The following is a 15,341-nucleotide window of genomic DNA, read 5'->3' as shown; positions in this document are numbered from 1 at the left end:
GGAGAAGGTTGCGACTGGCCTCCTTATCTAGGTCCTTCGTATTAATGGTAGAGATGGCAAGTGTTGTCACTGTTACCCCACTGTTTTCTCAGAGATATGAGTGTTCCCATGAACACCATGCTAACTTCAAAGAAACTGTCCTGTCACACAGGCAGTAAAAGAGGTACCCAGAGTCAGCTTGGAGCTGGTTTATGCTCTGTCTGGAACATCCTAGTATAACACTGGTATAACACTAACTCAGAATTTAGAGCAGCTCACTCCTCTCAGCTCTGTTTTGTTTCAGCAGTCATTTAGCCTCAGTTCTTGCTGACATCATTCCACTTCTTTTGGGACCCAGCACAGCGGTGTCATGCTGTAGCTAATCACTGCTTTTGTGTCTTATTCTGATACAATTTGGCCATTACTAAATGTTCCTGCACCCTGCTGAGCACAACTGAAAAGAAGTTGTTTGTTTTTTTTCCCAATGAAAGTGTCCAGTAGTATCTTCAGTTTCTATGTAAAGATGACTCAGGGGTTTGGGTGGGGGGGCTTTGTGGTATGACATGAGATCTCTTCTGTGTCTCTTCAATAGGCTAGTTTATGACAGAGGTCACATCAGGCACCAGGGTTTTCTCAAAATGTACTTTCTTTTACAACACAATATTTTCTGCCTCTGTCTCAGTATAATTCTTTCTTTGTGTGTGTCTCTCTCTCTCTCTCTCTCTCTCTCTCAAACATAGATTGAACCATTTATAAACTAGCCTCATTTCAAGTGCCCATTGTCTGCCTCCATGGTTGTGTACCAACTCTCTTTAAACTGACCCTTCTCTACATCTACAGGACTCCACCAATGTGACTCCAGTGACATTACGAGTTGATCCCAAGGGCTTCTTTCTGCACTGGACTGATCAGAATAAGGTAAGAGCTTGTAACACTTGTGTCCTTTCATGTACATTATTCAGGAATATTTTCCATGATACAGACCATTTAAAATGATTTGTCCAAGACATCACTAACAGCAGAAATTGAACAGCAGTATTGAATATTGCTGCTGTCCAGTTCAAACACGTATATCATGTGTATGTTTACTTTTATTTGATGAATGGATCAATAGAAATGCTTAAAAAAATCAAAACAATCTTGATAGAGACATGTAATACAGGTTCCCCATCATAAAGAAGTGCAGGTGAAGCACACACAACCATTTTAACGGCAATTAACACTCACCCAATACCAAATATTGATATCAGGGCAGTATCAGGAGAAAGTTCTGAATAGCACATGCACACACTGCCATGTTGTTAGCTGTGTATTTATATTTGAGATGTAGTTCAGTACTCTCCTGAAATGATTGGCTATATATGGTTTAACAAAAGTTTAGAGTTTAGTACTGACAAAAGACAAAGTGATTTAAGTGGCATTAATGTAGTTCATTGAGTTGCCCTGATTCTGTGTATTGGCATTGCCTTTACATAAAAACCCTGTAAAGGTTTTGTAAGAGAGAATTCTTAATGAAATGTTCACATGGTGTACACATGTGGCGTGTGGAAGTAATTTACATTATCCAGTAAAGTTTACATTTTTGGTAGGCAAATGTAGTATTGGCTTCTTGGCCAACGCCCTGTTAAGGACTGGTGCCCTCTTCTCTGTGTGCTCCTGCCTTGCACCCAGTGATTCTGGGTAGGCTCTAGACACACCACAACCCTAAGTAGGATGATGCAGTTACAGAAAGGAAGGACATGGACGACAGCAACTATGCTATACCATCCTATATTATTCAGATATCATAAACAAAGTATCGTATGTTTAAATATCATCTCTGTCCAATATAAATTATGTCAAAAGTAGCAACTTTACAGAGTAAAAAAAATCTTTTTTTCTTGTAAGAAGTGTTTGTTGCAGGTAAATTTGGAGCAATTCTGTTGGTCCATTCACACAATGTGAAGGACAGCTGCTGTGTTTTTCATTGGGCAGTGACCATATACTAACAGCATAATTGGACAAGAACATGAGCTGGAGAAAATGTTAATTTCTTCTTAAGCCCACATCAATTTACAACACACACCAGGAGGGTTATTAGGCCTGAAGCTCACTTTCCTTTCTCCCAGGACAAAGCTTGATTCCTTGCACTGTTCATCTCTGTGTACACAGCCTTGGAACTGGGTGCACTAACTGATTGGGATGCTGAAACAAAGACTTAATGATTCTGCTGTGTTCATTGGACACACCCACTGAGGGAGGGTTTCCTTTTTTTTATTATTTTCTACATTAAACTATGAAGGAACACGTATGGAATTATGTAGTAAACATAAAAATGTTAAACAAACCAGAATGTTTTATACTTTAGAGTCTCAAAGTAGCTACCTTTTGCTTAGATGACAGTTTTGCACACTCTTGCCGTTCTCTCAATCAGCTTCATGAGGTCGTCACCTGGAATGGTTTTCAGTGAACAGCTGTGGCCTTGTCAAGATTTAATTTGTAGAACTGCTCGCTACCTTCATTTGACACCATAACTTAGGTTGTGCAGAGTTAGGGCTGGTACACTGTTCTATAGAGTGAATAGCCCTATTCCACCAAAGACTAATGAGTTGTATGGAATAACGACATTTTAGAGTACTCACTTACATTATCAGTGTCCTGAGAGTCTGCCCATTTCGACTGATGTATATGACGTACATGGTATGTAAAAAAAAAAAAAAAAAAAAAAAAAAAAAAAAAAAAAAAAAATTAAGAATGTATAAGAACTGCAGTGGACTGAATGTGCATTAGCACGATCCAACAATCTCCCCGTGATGGTGTATCGTGGACAATTTCTTATCCTTCACAATTTGATATCATCATATCACACACCCCTAACTTCATTTGTTTTATTGTTTCTGTCAACACCTTGTAGTCCTCATTTAGACATTAAAAGAAATGTAAGTATGGATCCCTGACCTGTTTGTCTGCATCACGTTTGTAAACAGAGCTCTGTGTCAGTCAGTAGAGGACCTCGGGCCATGTCCAAAAGAAGTGCCATACTCCATCACATCACAGATAATAAAACTAAATAACACAGACAGTAATAAGACGCTCATTTAACAGAGAGCTTTGAACTTTGAGCGCACTAAAACTTATTTTCAATATACATCGCAAAAAAAAACAAGAGTGATATAATATGATTACTGACGCTTGTATATGATCTGTGTATGACTAACTCACTCAGATTTGGACAGAAGAGCAGAGAAATGCATTAGAGTCAGATGTGCTAACAGTTTTTTAAAGACTATTATGACACAAATGCTGTGGCTAACCAATTTTACTTCTTTTTCTTCTCATTATGCTACCTGTGTGATTCTTTGCCTCCTGGAATAGAGAGGAGGCTGGGTTCTGTTGTTCTGGGTGCTGTACAACCCTCTAGCACTGGGAGAGAAATTTGCCTATATTAGTGCTCGCTCTAAAACATGACAGTCGGTCCACAATATGGCACTCACACCAAAAACATGTCACTTCAACCCATGAATATTAGACATCACAAATATGACATCACCTCATCTCAGAGATCATGAATAGAGCTCAGTCACTCCAAATGTTCCACTGCTCCACAGTCCAAGGCTAGCTGAATCATTCATTGAAAGGGTCTACAGGCTTTTGGAGGTTTGGTTTCTACATTAAAGTTAAGTTAAATAAACTTAAAGTGGTCATATTCAGAACTTGGTTGGAATTCGTTGGCATGACTACTTGAATGAAATAAATTATTTACAGATGTCCCCAGACACTAAATGTCTTCCCTGATGATGCTCTGTCCAGCCTGTACTGTGACATTTTTCTATCTGTGTTTATTCTTTCAGGTCTTTATACTTATCTTCATTAAGAGAAGAAGTGAGATTCATGCTCAGTGTTTAGGTCAGCAGACTGGGTTGGCCAATCAATAACACTTCACTGTTTGGCATTGGAACAACTTGGCTTGCATTTATCAGCATATTTTGAGTCACTGCCTACTACAGAGTGACTCTTCATACACAGGGTTTTGAAGCCTTTGTTTTGATTTGAGCTGTTAAGTTATTCTATACACTTTAGAATGTATCCTCTTACTGTGGTCATCAATCACGCCATTGGATAAGTGAGCCAGTTCTGCCGGCAGCTGTACAGACAAATCCATATTGCCATGTTTAAATGAGCTAGCATTATTTTTGATCATGAACGGTTTTATGCACCGTTCTTTTATGGGTTTTCTCAACCCTACACTTATTCTTCAGTTAATATTAAACCTGTTCCCCCCATGTTTTGCCTTGTGCGTCAGCTCTGTTAGTTCATGATCTAGAACATTCTTTGATTATCCACTGCAGTATATGTTAGAGACCACTCTTCATGTCCAGAGCATCACTGAATGTGTTTGGAGAACATTTGTAAGACTGGATCTGGACGTTTTGAAAACTTATCTGTGCAGATGTCTTTGGAAATTGGGTCTGCTGAAAAGAATGGTGGGCTGTAATTTTAACACTGTATTTTTTTAACAGGTGGCACGGTGGCGCAGCAGGTAGTGTCACAGTTCCAGGGACCTGGAGGTTGTGGGTTAGATTCCCTCTCCGGGTGACTGTCTGTGAGGAGTTTGGTGTGTTCTCCCAGTGTCCGCGTAGGTTTCCTCCCACGATCCAAAAACACACGTTGGTAGGTGGATTGGCGACTCCAAAGTGTCCGTAGGTGTGAGTGAATGTGTGTGTTTTGCCCTGTAAAGAACTGGCGCCCCCTCCAGGATGTGTTCCTGCCTTGCGCCCATTGATTCCAGGAAGGCTCTGGACCCACCGCGACCCTGAATTGGATAAGCAGTTACAGATAATGAATTAATTAATTTTTTTAACACTTCAGTGTTAATTTTTTTAACACTGAAAAATGTTATTAGTTATTCAGGCTTCTGAGTAATGTTCAGTTATTTTGAAAAGTGTTTTATATTTGATTCTGAGAGATCACTATCTATAACCTTGTGACTCTTTTGCCAGATACTTGATGTAGTGTAGTCAGTGTAATCTCTGACTGTACAGTACTGTAAGGTGTATATTTAACAGAAAATTACACAGAAGCTTTTTATTGTAGGTTTCAGTCTTTTCTATTCAATTCAGTTGTTCACTTATTTATTTATTTTTTCATTAGTTTTTCTTTGACCATTAATGAATAGCTTTACTTAACAGCTGTGTCAACTGGAAATTTAAAAACAAAATGGTGGCCTCTGACTTTTGCACAATTGTGAATTGTGACATGGCTGGTACAACTTTCTCTGATCTGTTTGGATTTTTCTGATATAAATACCTCACCTGGAATGAACTCTAGACATGTTATAAACTCTTGTTTTAGAGATAATGATGCATGAGCTAATGAAGTAACTAAGCAGTCACTACAATGTTAAATGAACTTTGTGTAAAATGGGCTGTAATTCCTGTATAATTTGTTGAATTGAAACAGACATAAATGAAAGGTAATAATGTGCACTGTAAGTTTATAATTGAATTGTGTTTTGAATGAAGTGTTTTTGCAGTCTGTATCCAAAGTGTGACTGTCCAATTACTTATTGACTGCAGTGTTGTGGTCTGACAGTAATATCAGTAATGTATGGGTTTGCATAAGAGCAAATTGCTATTGAAATGTAGAGAGAGATGAAGAGACACTCTTGTATCCCAAAGAGCTTGCTAATGGTTTTGATGCTGTGATGAGTTGTGGATAAGGCCGTCCTCTGAGACGACTGAAAGTGTGTGAGCTCTTCAGCCTTCATCAATCTGTCCTAGGGGAGGGAGGAGGATGAGGACAAGCACATGTTTCTGAAAATCGAGACATTCACTCCTGTCATCTCTGCCAACACACCTTTTTCCCCCATACTCTGTTAACCACAGTGTGGCCAGTGTGATTACTGTAGGCCAGACTGCCATTAGGAAAACAAATACCTATTTTTAGTGAATTACACAAAGTCATGGAGGCGAGCCGAGAAACTGACTCCAGCCCATTCCAACAGTCACTGTTTTTACAAACATTCATGTCTGTAGCATTCAATACTCTTATATCAGCCTATTTATGGTAGCATGAGACCATGAGATTGAATATCACCATGACGACACACCCAAAAAACATCCTGATTGGCTGAGCCTGATTCATGAGGCACCAGTGAAATCATTTAAAAGGGTTTTTATTTAATTAATTAATTTATTATTATTTTTTTTAATTAGCTTGCCCTCAGTCCTGAAGTTTCTCTCTTATTAGCCACTTTCAGTTTCACCCTTTCAATGAATCTCCAGTGATCGCACATAGTACCACCAGCCTCAGGAGTGTGGAAGCATGTGCTTCTTCCAAAACATGAGCCAATCTACTAATGCAGTGCGACAGAACAAATTAGCACATCAGAGAATGTAAACTGCCCTGGTCTGTCGCATCAGTAGACAGACATCCATTCTAGCCAGCACCACAGTCATTGATGAAGAGACAGGGGCATCCTACCAAGCCAGAGAGTGAGATCATTTGTGCTTTCTAGGCTTACTGACCTTGGACAGATGAGGCATCTCCTGTATTGGGAAACAAGCTGTTGCCTGCCACATGCATGACCTACCAGTTTTTAAAAATGATCGAGCTAAATCATAAGCATAGGGTATGGTGTTGAATTAGACTTGGTGAATAATTATTCACAATCCAACATTAATATCACAAATGGTTGGGTGCTGAGAAAATTGTAAATACCTTTTTAAATTAAATGCAAATGTAATCATTAATTCATAGCCTATAACTGCTTATCCAGTTAAGAGTCATGGTGGGTCCGGAGCCTACCCGGAATCATTGGGCACAAGGCAGGAGCAGACCCTGTAGGGGTGCCATTCCTTACAGGCGACACACACACACACATTCACTCACACATCTATGGACACTTTTTAAGTCACCAATCCACCTACCAATGCGTGTTTTGGACTGTGGGAGGAAACTAGTGAACCCGGAGGAAACCCACGCCGACACAGGGAGAACACACCAAACTCCTCACAGACAGTCACCCGGAGCGGGACTCGAACCCACAACCTCCAGGATCCTGGGGCTGATTGACTGTGACACTTCCTGCTGCACCACCGTGCCTTCCCGAATATAATCAATACAGTTAAATTACATTTGACACATGTCCAAGTGTTTTCTTAACCGTTATTAAACAATTGATTACAGTGGATTTTTATTAGCGGAAACACTTTAATTGTCATTATTAAAGTAGTTTGAACAGTTTGCTTGGGTGCCCCTTCCAGGGTGTGTTCCTTCTTGGTTCCCATTCATTCCAGGTAGGTTCTGGACTGACTGACTGAGTTTGTTTGGGTGCACAGTACTGTATATGGCACATGTGGTGTGCAAGTAGGTATCGCCCTATGTCTTGACGTTGTTTATCAGAAAGCCTTTGAGTGTCCCAAGGCACTTATGATCAACTCTGGAAGATTACTTGATGGAAATGGTGCAGGCCCACCACACAGCCCAAAAAACAAAGACATTGAAACACAGCAGGATTCTGTAAACGTGGACAATCCCACGTGCAGATGTTCACACATCTGTGTTTATATTTAGGCACAGATGGATTGTGTGACAGTGCATGTGTTTGTGCGTGTGTGTGTGTGTTTTAGTGAGTGAGACTCTCCTATGGCCTGCAGAGCAGCTGCGTTCCTCGGATGCCTCAGATGCAGGACTGTGTCCATGCTCTTTGCTCCCTAGGGCCTTTTTGCCCTGGGTTCTAGTCACTGGCTTTAAACTACTACAGCCTGAAGAGGACTTGAGAAACGTTACAGTTAAACTGATATTTACCCATTACACCATACTGTCACAACTGAATAACTGACTAACCTCACTGATACTGGCTTTGTATCTAATTACAGGGCACAATTGAATTGTTCAGCAGTTTGGAATATATATATATATATACTTTCAATACATTTGAATAAGCTGTTCATGAGTTTGTCCCTGCTGCTTTGACTTTCTCTGGCCCTGGGCTGTGGTGTAGGGGGCAGCTGTATTCACTGAAGAATGCAAATCCAAAATAGCAGCTTCACAGGAGAAGGCGGGTACGTTATTTACTTGAAATTTCAACACAGTTTAGAGACTGTTCAAATGATGTTGCATGGACTTATGTGGGTTTTTGGACTGTGAGATGTGTGGGTATTTGCAACTTGTGTGTTTTTTTTATTATATTTAAGTTAAGAACATTAACATAATTTTAAGATTAGCTTTCTATTTACATGTTAAGTAACAGCTATGTGACTGATTTGCATGTTATTAAGGGCGAGACAAAGCATATCCACCTTAAAATAAACAGAAAATGTTTTGAGCAGTTATAATTATTTGACTATGTTTTTGTCAGCTGGCTTTTGTGTTCTTTTACATTTGGGATAAATATAAATATACAATTTAGCATGTATGACCCGAGTAAAGTTGCCAAATGTAATAAATTCAGGCAGAAGCTGGAGTGTCTTTATCTTAATGCATGTTCTGCTATATCCCTGGTTTATACCACACTTGGTGTTAGTAAATGAATTTCTATAAAATTTGTGTGCCATTACAAACTTTACACATGTTCACTGTTCTGTGGTTCAGTGCATGTGTCATTTGGTAGTCAAGCCTGGGTCATTTGAGACGGTTATACTCTGTATCACTGTTGTCAAAGGCCATTTGCCTAAAGCATTTGCATAAGACCGAAACCACAGTGCTATGACTACGTTCCTATGTATACTAGGCCAACAACAGACAACAGGTGCCTTTATCTTACACAAACCCCCCCCTCACACCTGACTGGGAGAGAGTGGCTTTCTCTGAATAGTGTATGGTAGCTTGAGAATTTTTGACTGACTGTGGCTATGAGACAGCACATGACCCTTTGATTTTTACAGGGTTTTGATGAAAAGGCTTGATACTGAAAAGGCTGATAATGTTATGTGGAAATGAAACAGATATCACATATCACTGACTTGTGACACTTATGATTTCCATATGTTGACCTTCGCATAGATGGCTCTACATAGAAAGCAGCCGCAGGCACCAATCTCTTACAGAAAAAGCTGCCGGAAGATATGGGCAGAACTCTGATCACAATTTATTTCTTTACATACAACATATTTCCGCAACATGACATCCCCATCAAATAAATACCTCTTGCCTTTGTCAATATTAATACGTTTAAACTAACTAACTAACTATATATATATATATATATATATATATATATATATATATATTAGTGTGGGTGTTTGTTTGTTTATTTATTTTTTTATGCATGTATTGTCCAGCACTAGCTACTTAACATTTCATATCTCTTATACATCACTGTAATTCATCTATGAGGCTCTCCACGTTTCCTCAGTGCTAACGCTTGTTCCTCCTACTTGTCTTTTTTTTCCTTCCATGGCCAACAGATGAAAGGCTGCTTTCTTGCCCAGCACTGCACTTTTATCTGATTAGCCAGACAGGCTCCCCTTTCCTTCACTGCACATTATTGGAGTAGACAAAGTGTAAATCTTAATCCAATATTCCAAAAGTGAAATGCACTCCATGCCAACCTAGAACTGCTGCCTAGCTTTTGTCAGAGGGGAGGAGGGCAGAGAAAGGAGGAGGAACAGCTACTTAATATGCACAGGATCTGGAAAAGGGAGACTGTTGAGAGTGAGAGAGAGCGAGACAGAGAGGTTTAACTCAGATTATACACAGTTTATACTGTGGGCTGTAATGGTTCACAGAATGTGGTATTGCAGTTCAAATGGCAATTTTTTTTTTTTACTTTATAACAATTGTACACAGTTAAGATTAGAAATGGCTACAGTGCTACCCACAAGCTAATTTTTGCTAAGTTGCTATTCACGATACAGTGATATAATACAAAATAAAATAATGCAGTATGATTATTATAGAAAGGCAAGAAAATACTTAATACCAAAACAATACTCAAAAGAAAATACTTAATGCTCTGAAGGTGTATGTGGTGTATCAGTAGGTTGATGGCATGTGCAGTGATGTAGTTATCTGTGGAATATAGTTATCTTTGCCTCAAGGAGTTTGGGTGTCTGATTAGCAGACCCTGATGCAAGTGCACTGGTTGAACAGCAATAATTCCACCAGAGATTTTCTTGCCAGCTCTATCCATCTGATCTAGTTGTGTTAAATATGGTATGGGCAACTGGACTAGCTTTCATAGCATACAATATTTTATTGCAATTTTAAAGGAGCGATCCTTAATACGTATAACATACTCAGTCACTTGGTTTGTGTATTTTTAACGGAGAAAAGATGGAATGAGTTAATGCTAGTGCTGTATGCAGGCTTCTGTAGTCACCTTTTTAATGTGGATCTGAGAATTCATGTATGAAGCTGGTGAATAACACCAGTATTAACTTTGTAAACTGACCCATTAAAGGTGGAACAGTGCTCCCCAATGTTTGGAACTAAACGCTTGCTGTCAATAGTACAGAGTGTTCCTTTAATAACTTTTTTTCCTCATAATTGTATTTATTTATTTTAATTTGAATTATACATTAGACTCAGCCTGTTAATAGTGACAGGTAACTGAGTTGCCATGATAATCACCTCTGCTGATGGCAGAAGCTCATTTAGCTACAGACTAATTGAGCGGTCTCACAAATTCAAATTTTACATTTTTCATACTCTAAATTGCTGTTTTATTTTGTGCAAAATTTGCTGGTGTTTGACACTAGTGTCAGTCTTTTCACCAGACATAGTCAAGTTTTAGCTTCTAAGGCAGAATATTTTTTTGGTTCAAATGTAGGAGTAATATAAAATGTATTGTTGCATCTGTTTTTAAAGAATTAGCATTCTCTCTTATTTCTAATGAATTTAACAGATTGATCACGCTGCATTTCTGTTTAATCAGGCCGAAAAACAAAACCTGCAGTGGTTTGTGTACAGATGTAGGAAGCACTCTCACTGTATACCTCCTGGAGACTGTTCCTTTTTACTGGAACTGGGGCGTCAAGAGTCAGATGTGCCATAGTTTATTTGTTAAATGTAAACTATTCACGTGGATGAATAATATGTGGTCTGTTTTGCGTTTTGAAATTTGACTATCTTCAGTGTCTATCATGATTATCAGTCAGCATTGTTAATGGTTGGTGCGGGGCACATCCGTGGCTTTTGGAATTGCTGAGCGAACATTCCCACTGACTTCTTCTTTCTGTTCTTTAGAGTTACAAGTCACATTCACATACACTTCTTTAAAACATTTACAGGTTCTTTAGGGATTCATTAAAGAAACGAAAGTGGTTTCTCTATGACATCTCTACAAGAAATCAATTTAATTGTACTGGAGTGAGGTCTTTAATCGGTCACTTGGCAGCATCTTATCTTAGTGGGGCATTGGTGGGTATTTACAAATGTGTTTAGAGTTTAAGATGCACTTATTCTCAACCAGACACCTGCGGAGTGCTGTGGTATTGGATTATAAATAATTCCATTATAAATCATGTCCATATCTGTACATAGAAACCCTATTGTTTGTGTTATAGCTCTATACTCATTAATCATAAATTGTGCTCAACTTGCTTGCTCTGAAGCTCTATTGTGTGAAACAGCGAAAGGGCCAGCGGGTAACTTAGGCTCCAAAAGCCATGAGGAAAGCAAAAGGCAGTGCTGGACTGGATTTCCATGGCTGTTTAGATATTCAGATCAGTTACCCGTCCACCATGGGGCACAGCTCTCTCTGTTCTCTGTTGCCCTGGATAAAGAAGCGGAGTTTCATTCATGAAGGAAAAGAAAAAGAGGCTGAATGAGGGGCCGGAAGGTAAGTGCTGCTCCTGTGCCTGGTGGAGGTCTGAATGGGACTAAAATTACGCACTGCCCTAGCCAGACAGCAAGTGAGCCACCAGTTAGAGTTACACACTTGTATCAAGACAGGAACTCTCCCCTGTAAACTGAAACTGGCCAAGAAAACAGTCGTTCAAAACCAAGAGAAGAGATTACACATGCTCTACACTATAAGTAGAGAAATCTTATTGGTGATGTTGATTCTAAACTTGTAAAAAAAATGGAAAAATATTAGAAGTACAGTCTCAAAACTGTTGTTCAAGAAAGAAACACTTATGAAAATACTTATTCTTACCACAAAATGTAATGATATCCATGTCTTGTGTCATGAAAACATTCTTAGGGCATTGCCACCTCAAGGATTTAAAGAAGCTGAAAGAGTAAAAAGATGGATAAGAAGTTTAAAAATAATAAATAAATAAAACACTCCAATTTGCTGAACTGTAAACATACTGCACTTGATGCATTAGAAGGCTTAGAACAGTGTTTGTAAAAGTGGGAATGCTAGAACGTTTTTCAGTTTTGCACGTTGCACATTGTCTCGAACCGCTTTGTCTGTCCAGAGCCTACTCAATCACTGAGTGCACATCGAGAACAGTTCCGCAATTGGGAGTGTTTATTTATGGAGAAGCATAAGAAACAGCCTGATCTATGGTGTAGGATCCAATTCAAAATTCGTGAGCGGAGAAAATAATTTAGTGTGAAGAAAAACCACATCAGGCAACGAAGAGTCCTCTTGCAAATGAGAAAAAAATTTTCAGGAGGAAAATACACTTTAAGTGGAGTGGGGGGGACCCATTTTGTCAAAAGAGTGTGCCAAACGCTCCCTCGCGCACAGGGAGAATTGGAGAGCAAAGTGTCTGCACTTGTGTTCGCATGTAGTCCAAACAAAATACACCCAAAAACACAGAGGGAACAGGAGACTATAACATATTTAACTAAACTAAAACATACACACAAGCACTTGAGTTAAACCCATTATAGTGTTGTTTACATTCTCACCTTCATGCAGTTTCCTATGTTCATTTGCCATAATAGCATGAGTATACATGCCTGATAGCTTGCAGCTGGCTGTGCTAACCAGGAATAGAAATTAAGGTTTATTTAGCTCAATTTTGATAAATTACTCAAAGTTTATCACCTGTTAAAAATTAATCACGAAACAAATTGATAAAATCCTTTTATTGGCCAGCACTATTTGAAATATTGTAGCAAAAATGCAGTATGAATGCTCAAGCTCTACAGGTCTTAGATATAAGGCTATGCACTGTTTTATGTATTGAAAGTATTTAATCTCAGAGTTTTGGATGCATTGGTGAATTAAGGGGTTCATGTGAATAGAAAAGTAAATAAAAAATAACCTGGCTGTGTATTACACACAGCTCATCACAGTCAGTCACCCAGAACTGGGCTCAAACCCATAACCCAGAGACCCTGGAGCATTGTGACAGCGACAATACCTGTTGTGTCACTGCGCCGCCCACAGATAAAGTCAATAAATGTAAATGAAAATATAAGGCAAGGATTTTACATGGTCTTCTGACTATGTCCTTTTAAAGATGCCCTCAATCTACTGCTGATCATTTTAACTAAATCCTAAACCAGAGTACATGACAATCCACTGTACAGTTACTGACATGTTTTCCAAATCTGTCATCAGGAAAGTCCAGAAGACAATCTTAGCATTGTGGTGCTGAAAATACCCTGCTAATATCTCTTACAGCGCTCGCTGAAATATGTATGAATGTATTTTCCGGATGCCAAATGCCTCGTGATGAAATTTTGATGTACAACATTCTGATGTCTCCTGTTAGAAATGGCAGATTTTTTTTATCTATATAGAACATACTGCCCCCCCCCCCAATCACCTTATCTCACATTGCCACCCACTAAATTCGCAGTCCTTTTATCCTGTGTGATAGAGAGGGAGAATATGTATGTGCCAATGTGTTTTTCCATGTGTAGAACTCGGTGGTGTTCAGAACCTTTCAAATGTCAGCAGTTCAGTGCTGCACTCCTTTTTTAAATATTCTAATCAAGTAAAAAGTAAACATGGACTGCAGATGCAAATGATGACAACGAGCTAAATTTGTCTGTTTGTAGCATTTTCTTTCATTTCTGCTACAGGAGCTTGTGTGATATGGCATATTCAAATAGATTCAAATGTTGTTTTTTTTCTGTTAGCCATGACATGTAGTGTGTTTTTTTTTTTCTCTACATGACATTTGAAAAAAAATATTTGCATGTCTAGTTCAGCAGAAATACATTGTAACTTACTGTGCTGTTCCCAGATCTTTTGTTTGTTTTGCATTTGATTAACAATTGGTTTATTTCCTCCACTCATTTTTATCTACTGGATTTGTTCTGTGTTTTGCTATACAACTCGCTGGTCCAATTGTTCAGAACCAGTAAATAAGTTCAGTAAATATGTTTTGGGATCAGCTGTGTCTTCCAGCATGTGTGTAATAGGGCTGTCTCGTATTGTATTGTTCATGATATTTATCATAATTTTAAAAACGATCAAAAAAAACAAATCTATATCGTGATAATTATGATATTATGACTTGTCAATTGGGCAAACATTCAATACAGGAATCATTTAAGCACAGTGAATTATGGTGGATAGTGGCTCTGATGTGGAGGGATATGCTTCAACAAAAAGTGTTACAGTAGTGTGGAGGTGGTTTGGTCACAAAATATCAGATGTACAATAAACCATGGTATTATGTAAGAAATGAATGGTTGTGTGGTAAATTTATATGCAACTTTTTTTAAATCAGAGTTTTAGTAAATTACTGTTCTTTACAAACTAAGCAAATATTTACAGAATTTATTTTTGTCATTTCTGAATGTTTGAAACTGTTAAATTTGTAGTAATATAAACATTTAATACATTAAATATATTTACCCTAATATAATTTATATAAACATATTATTTATTTTGTTGTAATAGTGTGTTCTTGAAATTAAAATTGATATTGTGCCATGGATACATGTAATACTCTATCAGTGCTATGGCAATGATGTTTATTGTTAAATGCGTGATTCTGAAAAAGCATTTTTTTTTTTTTTAAATAGGCAAGGCATGTTTACTTCATTCACTTTCCGTTTGAGCTTGAGTGTTAATGTTACTAACAACCAATGGATTACAGTGCTACCCAAAACAAACATTTGATTGACAGTCTGCCAGTTTATTCATTATTTTGGTTTGTGTACTTTTGTGGAGCGACACCATTGCTTATATCCAAATTAATATTGTGGCATCTAAATACTTATATAATCTCACTTTGATTCAAATGTTAGCCCATTAACACGCAATAAGAACGTAGCTAGTAGAAAATACTGGGAAAAATCTCATCTGCATCTCTTGTGACTGCAACTAGTAGTAATAGTAAGTGTATTCATGTTTATGTAACCCTAACAGTGTGAGGGCTGCTTTTAAGAAAAAACCCCGACCATCCGACTATATGAGGGAAAAGAAATTAAATCTGGGCATAAAGGTTCATTATTTAGTCAGAGACTCCCGCAGCTCCGTTGCAATAAGGACCACTACAGGAAATCATTCCTGTCCCCAG

The 15,341-nt window shown here is 38.3% G+C and overlaps 1 protein-coding gene across 2 annotated transcripts in view; it reads left to right on the top strand.

Annotated features, from left to right (window-relative positions):
• plcb1l (phospholipase C beta 1-like) overlaps positions 1-15,341 on the top strand; it is a 125,657-nt gene that overhangs the window by 7,370 nt on the left and 102,946 nt on the right. For both annotated transcript variants that reach the window (XM_066676509.1, XM_066676510.1), the window contains one exon: positions 820-897. In XM_066676509.1, coding sequence (XP_066532606.1) covers positions 820-897 — 78 coding nt within the window. The remainder of the gene's footprint in view (positions 1-819; positions 898-15,341) is intronic.

The sequence above is a fragment of the Hoplias malabaricus genome, chromosome 7 (assembly GCF_029633855.1).
Source record: "Hoplias malabaricus isolate fHopMal1 chromosome 7, fHopMal1.hap1, whole genome shotgun sequence".
Classification (NCBI taxonomy): domain Eukaryota; kingdom Metazoa; phylum Chordata; class Actinopteri; order Characiformes; family Erythrinidae; genus Hoplias; species Hoplias malabaricus.
This window is presented reverse-complemented; position numbering and strand designations above follow the sequence as displayed.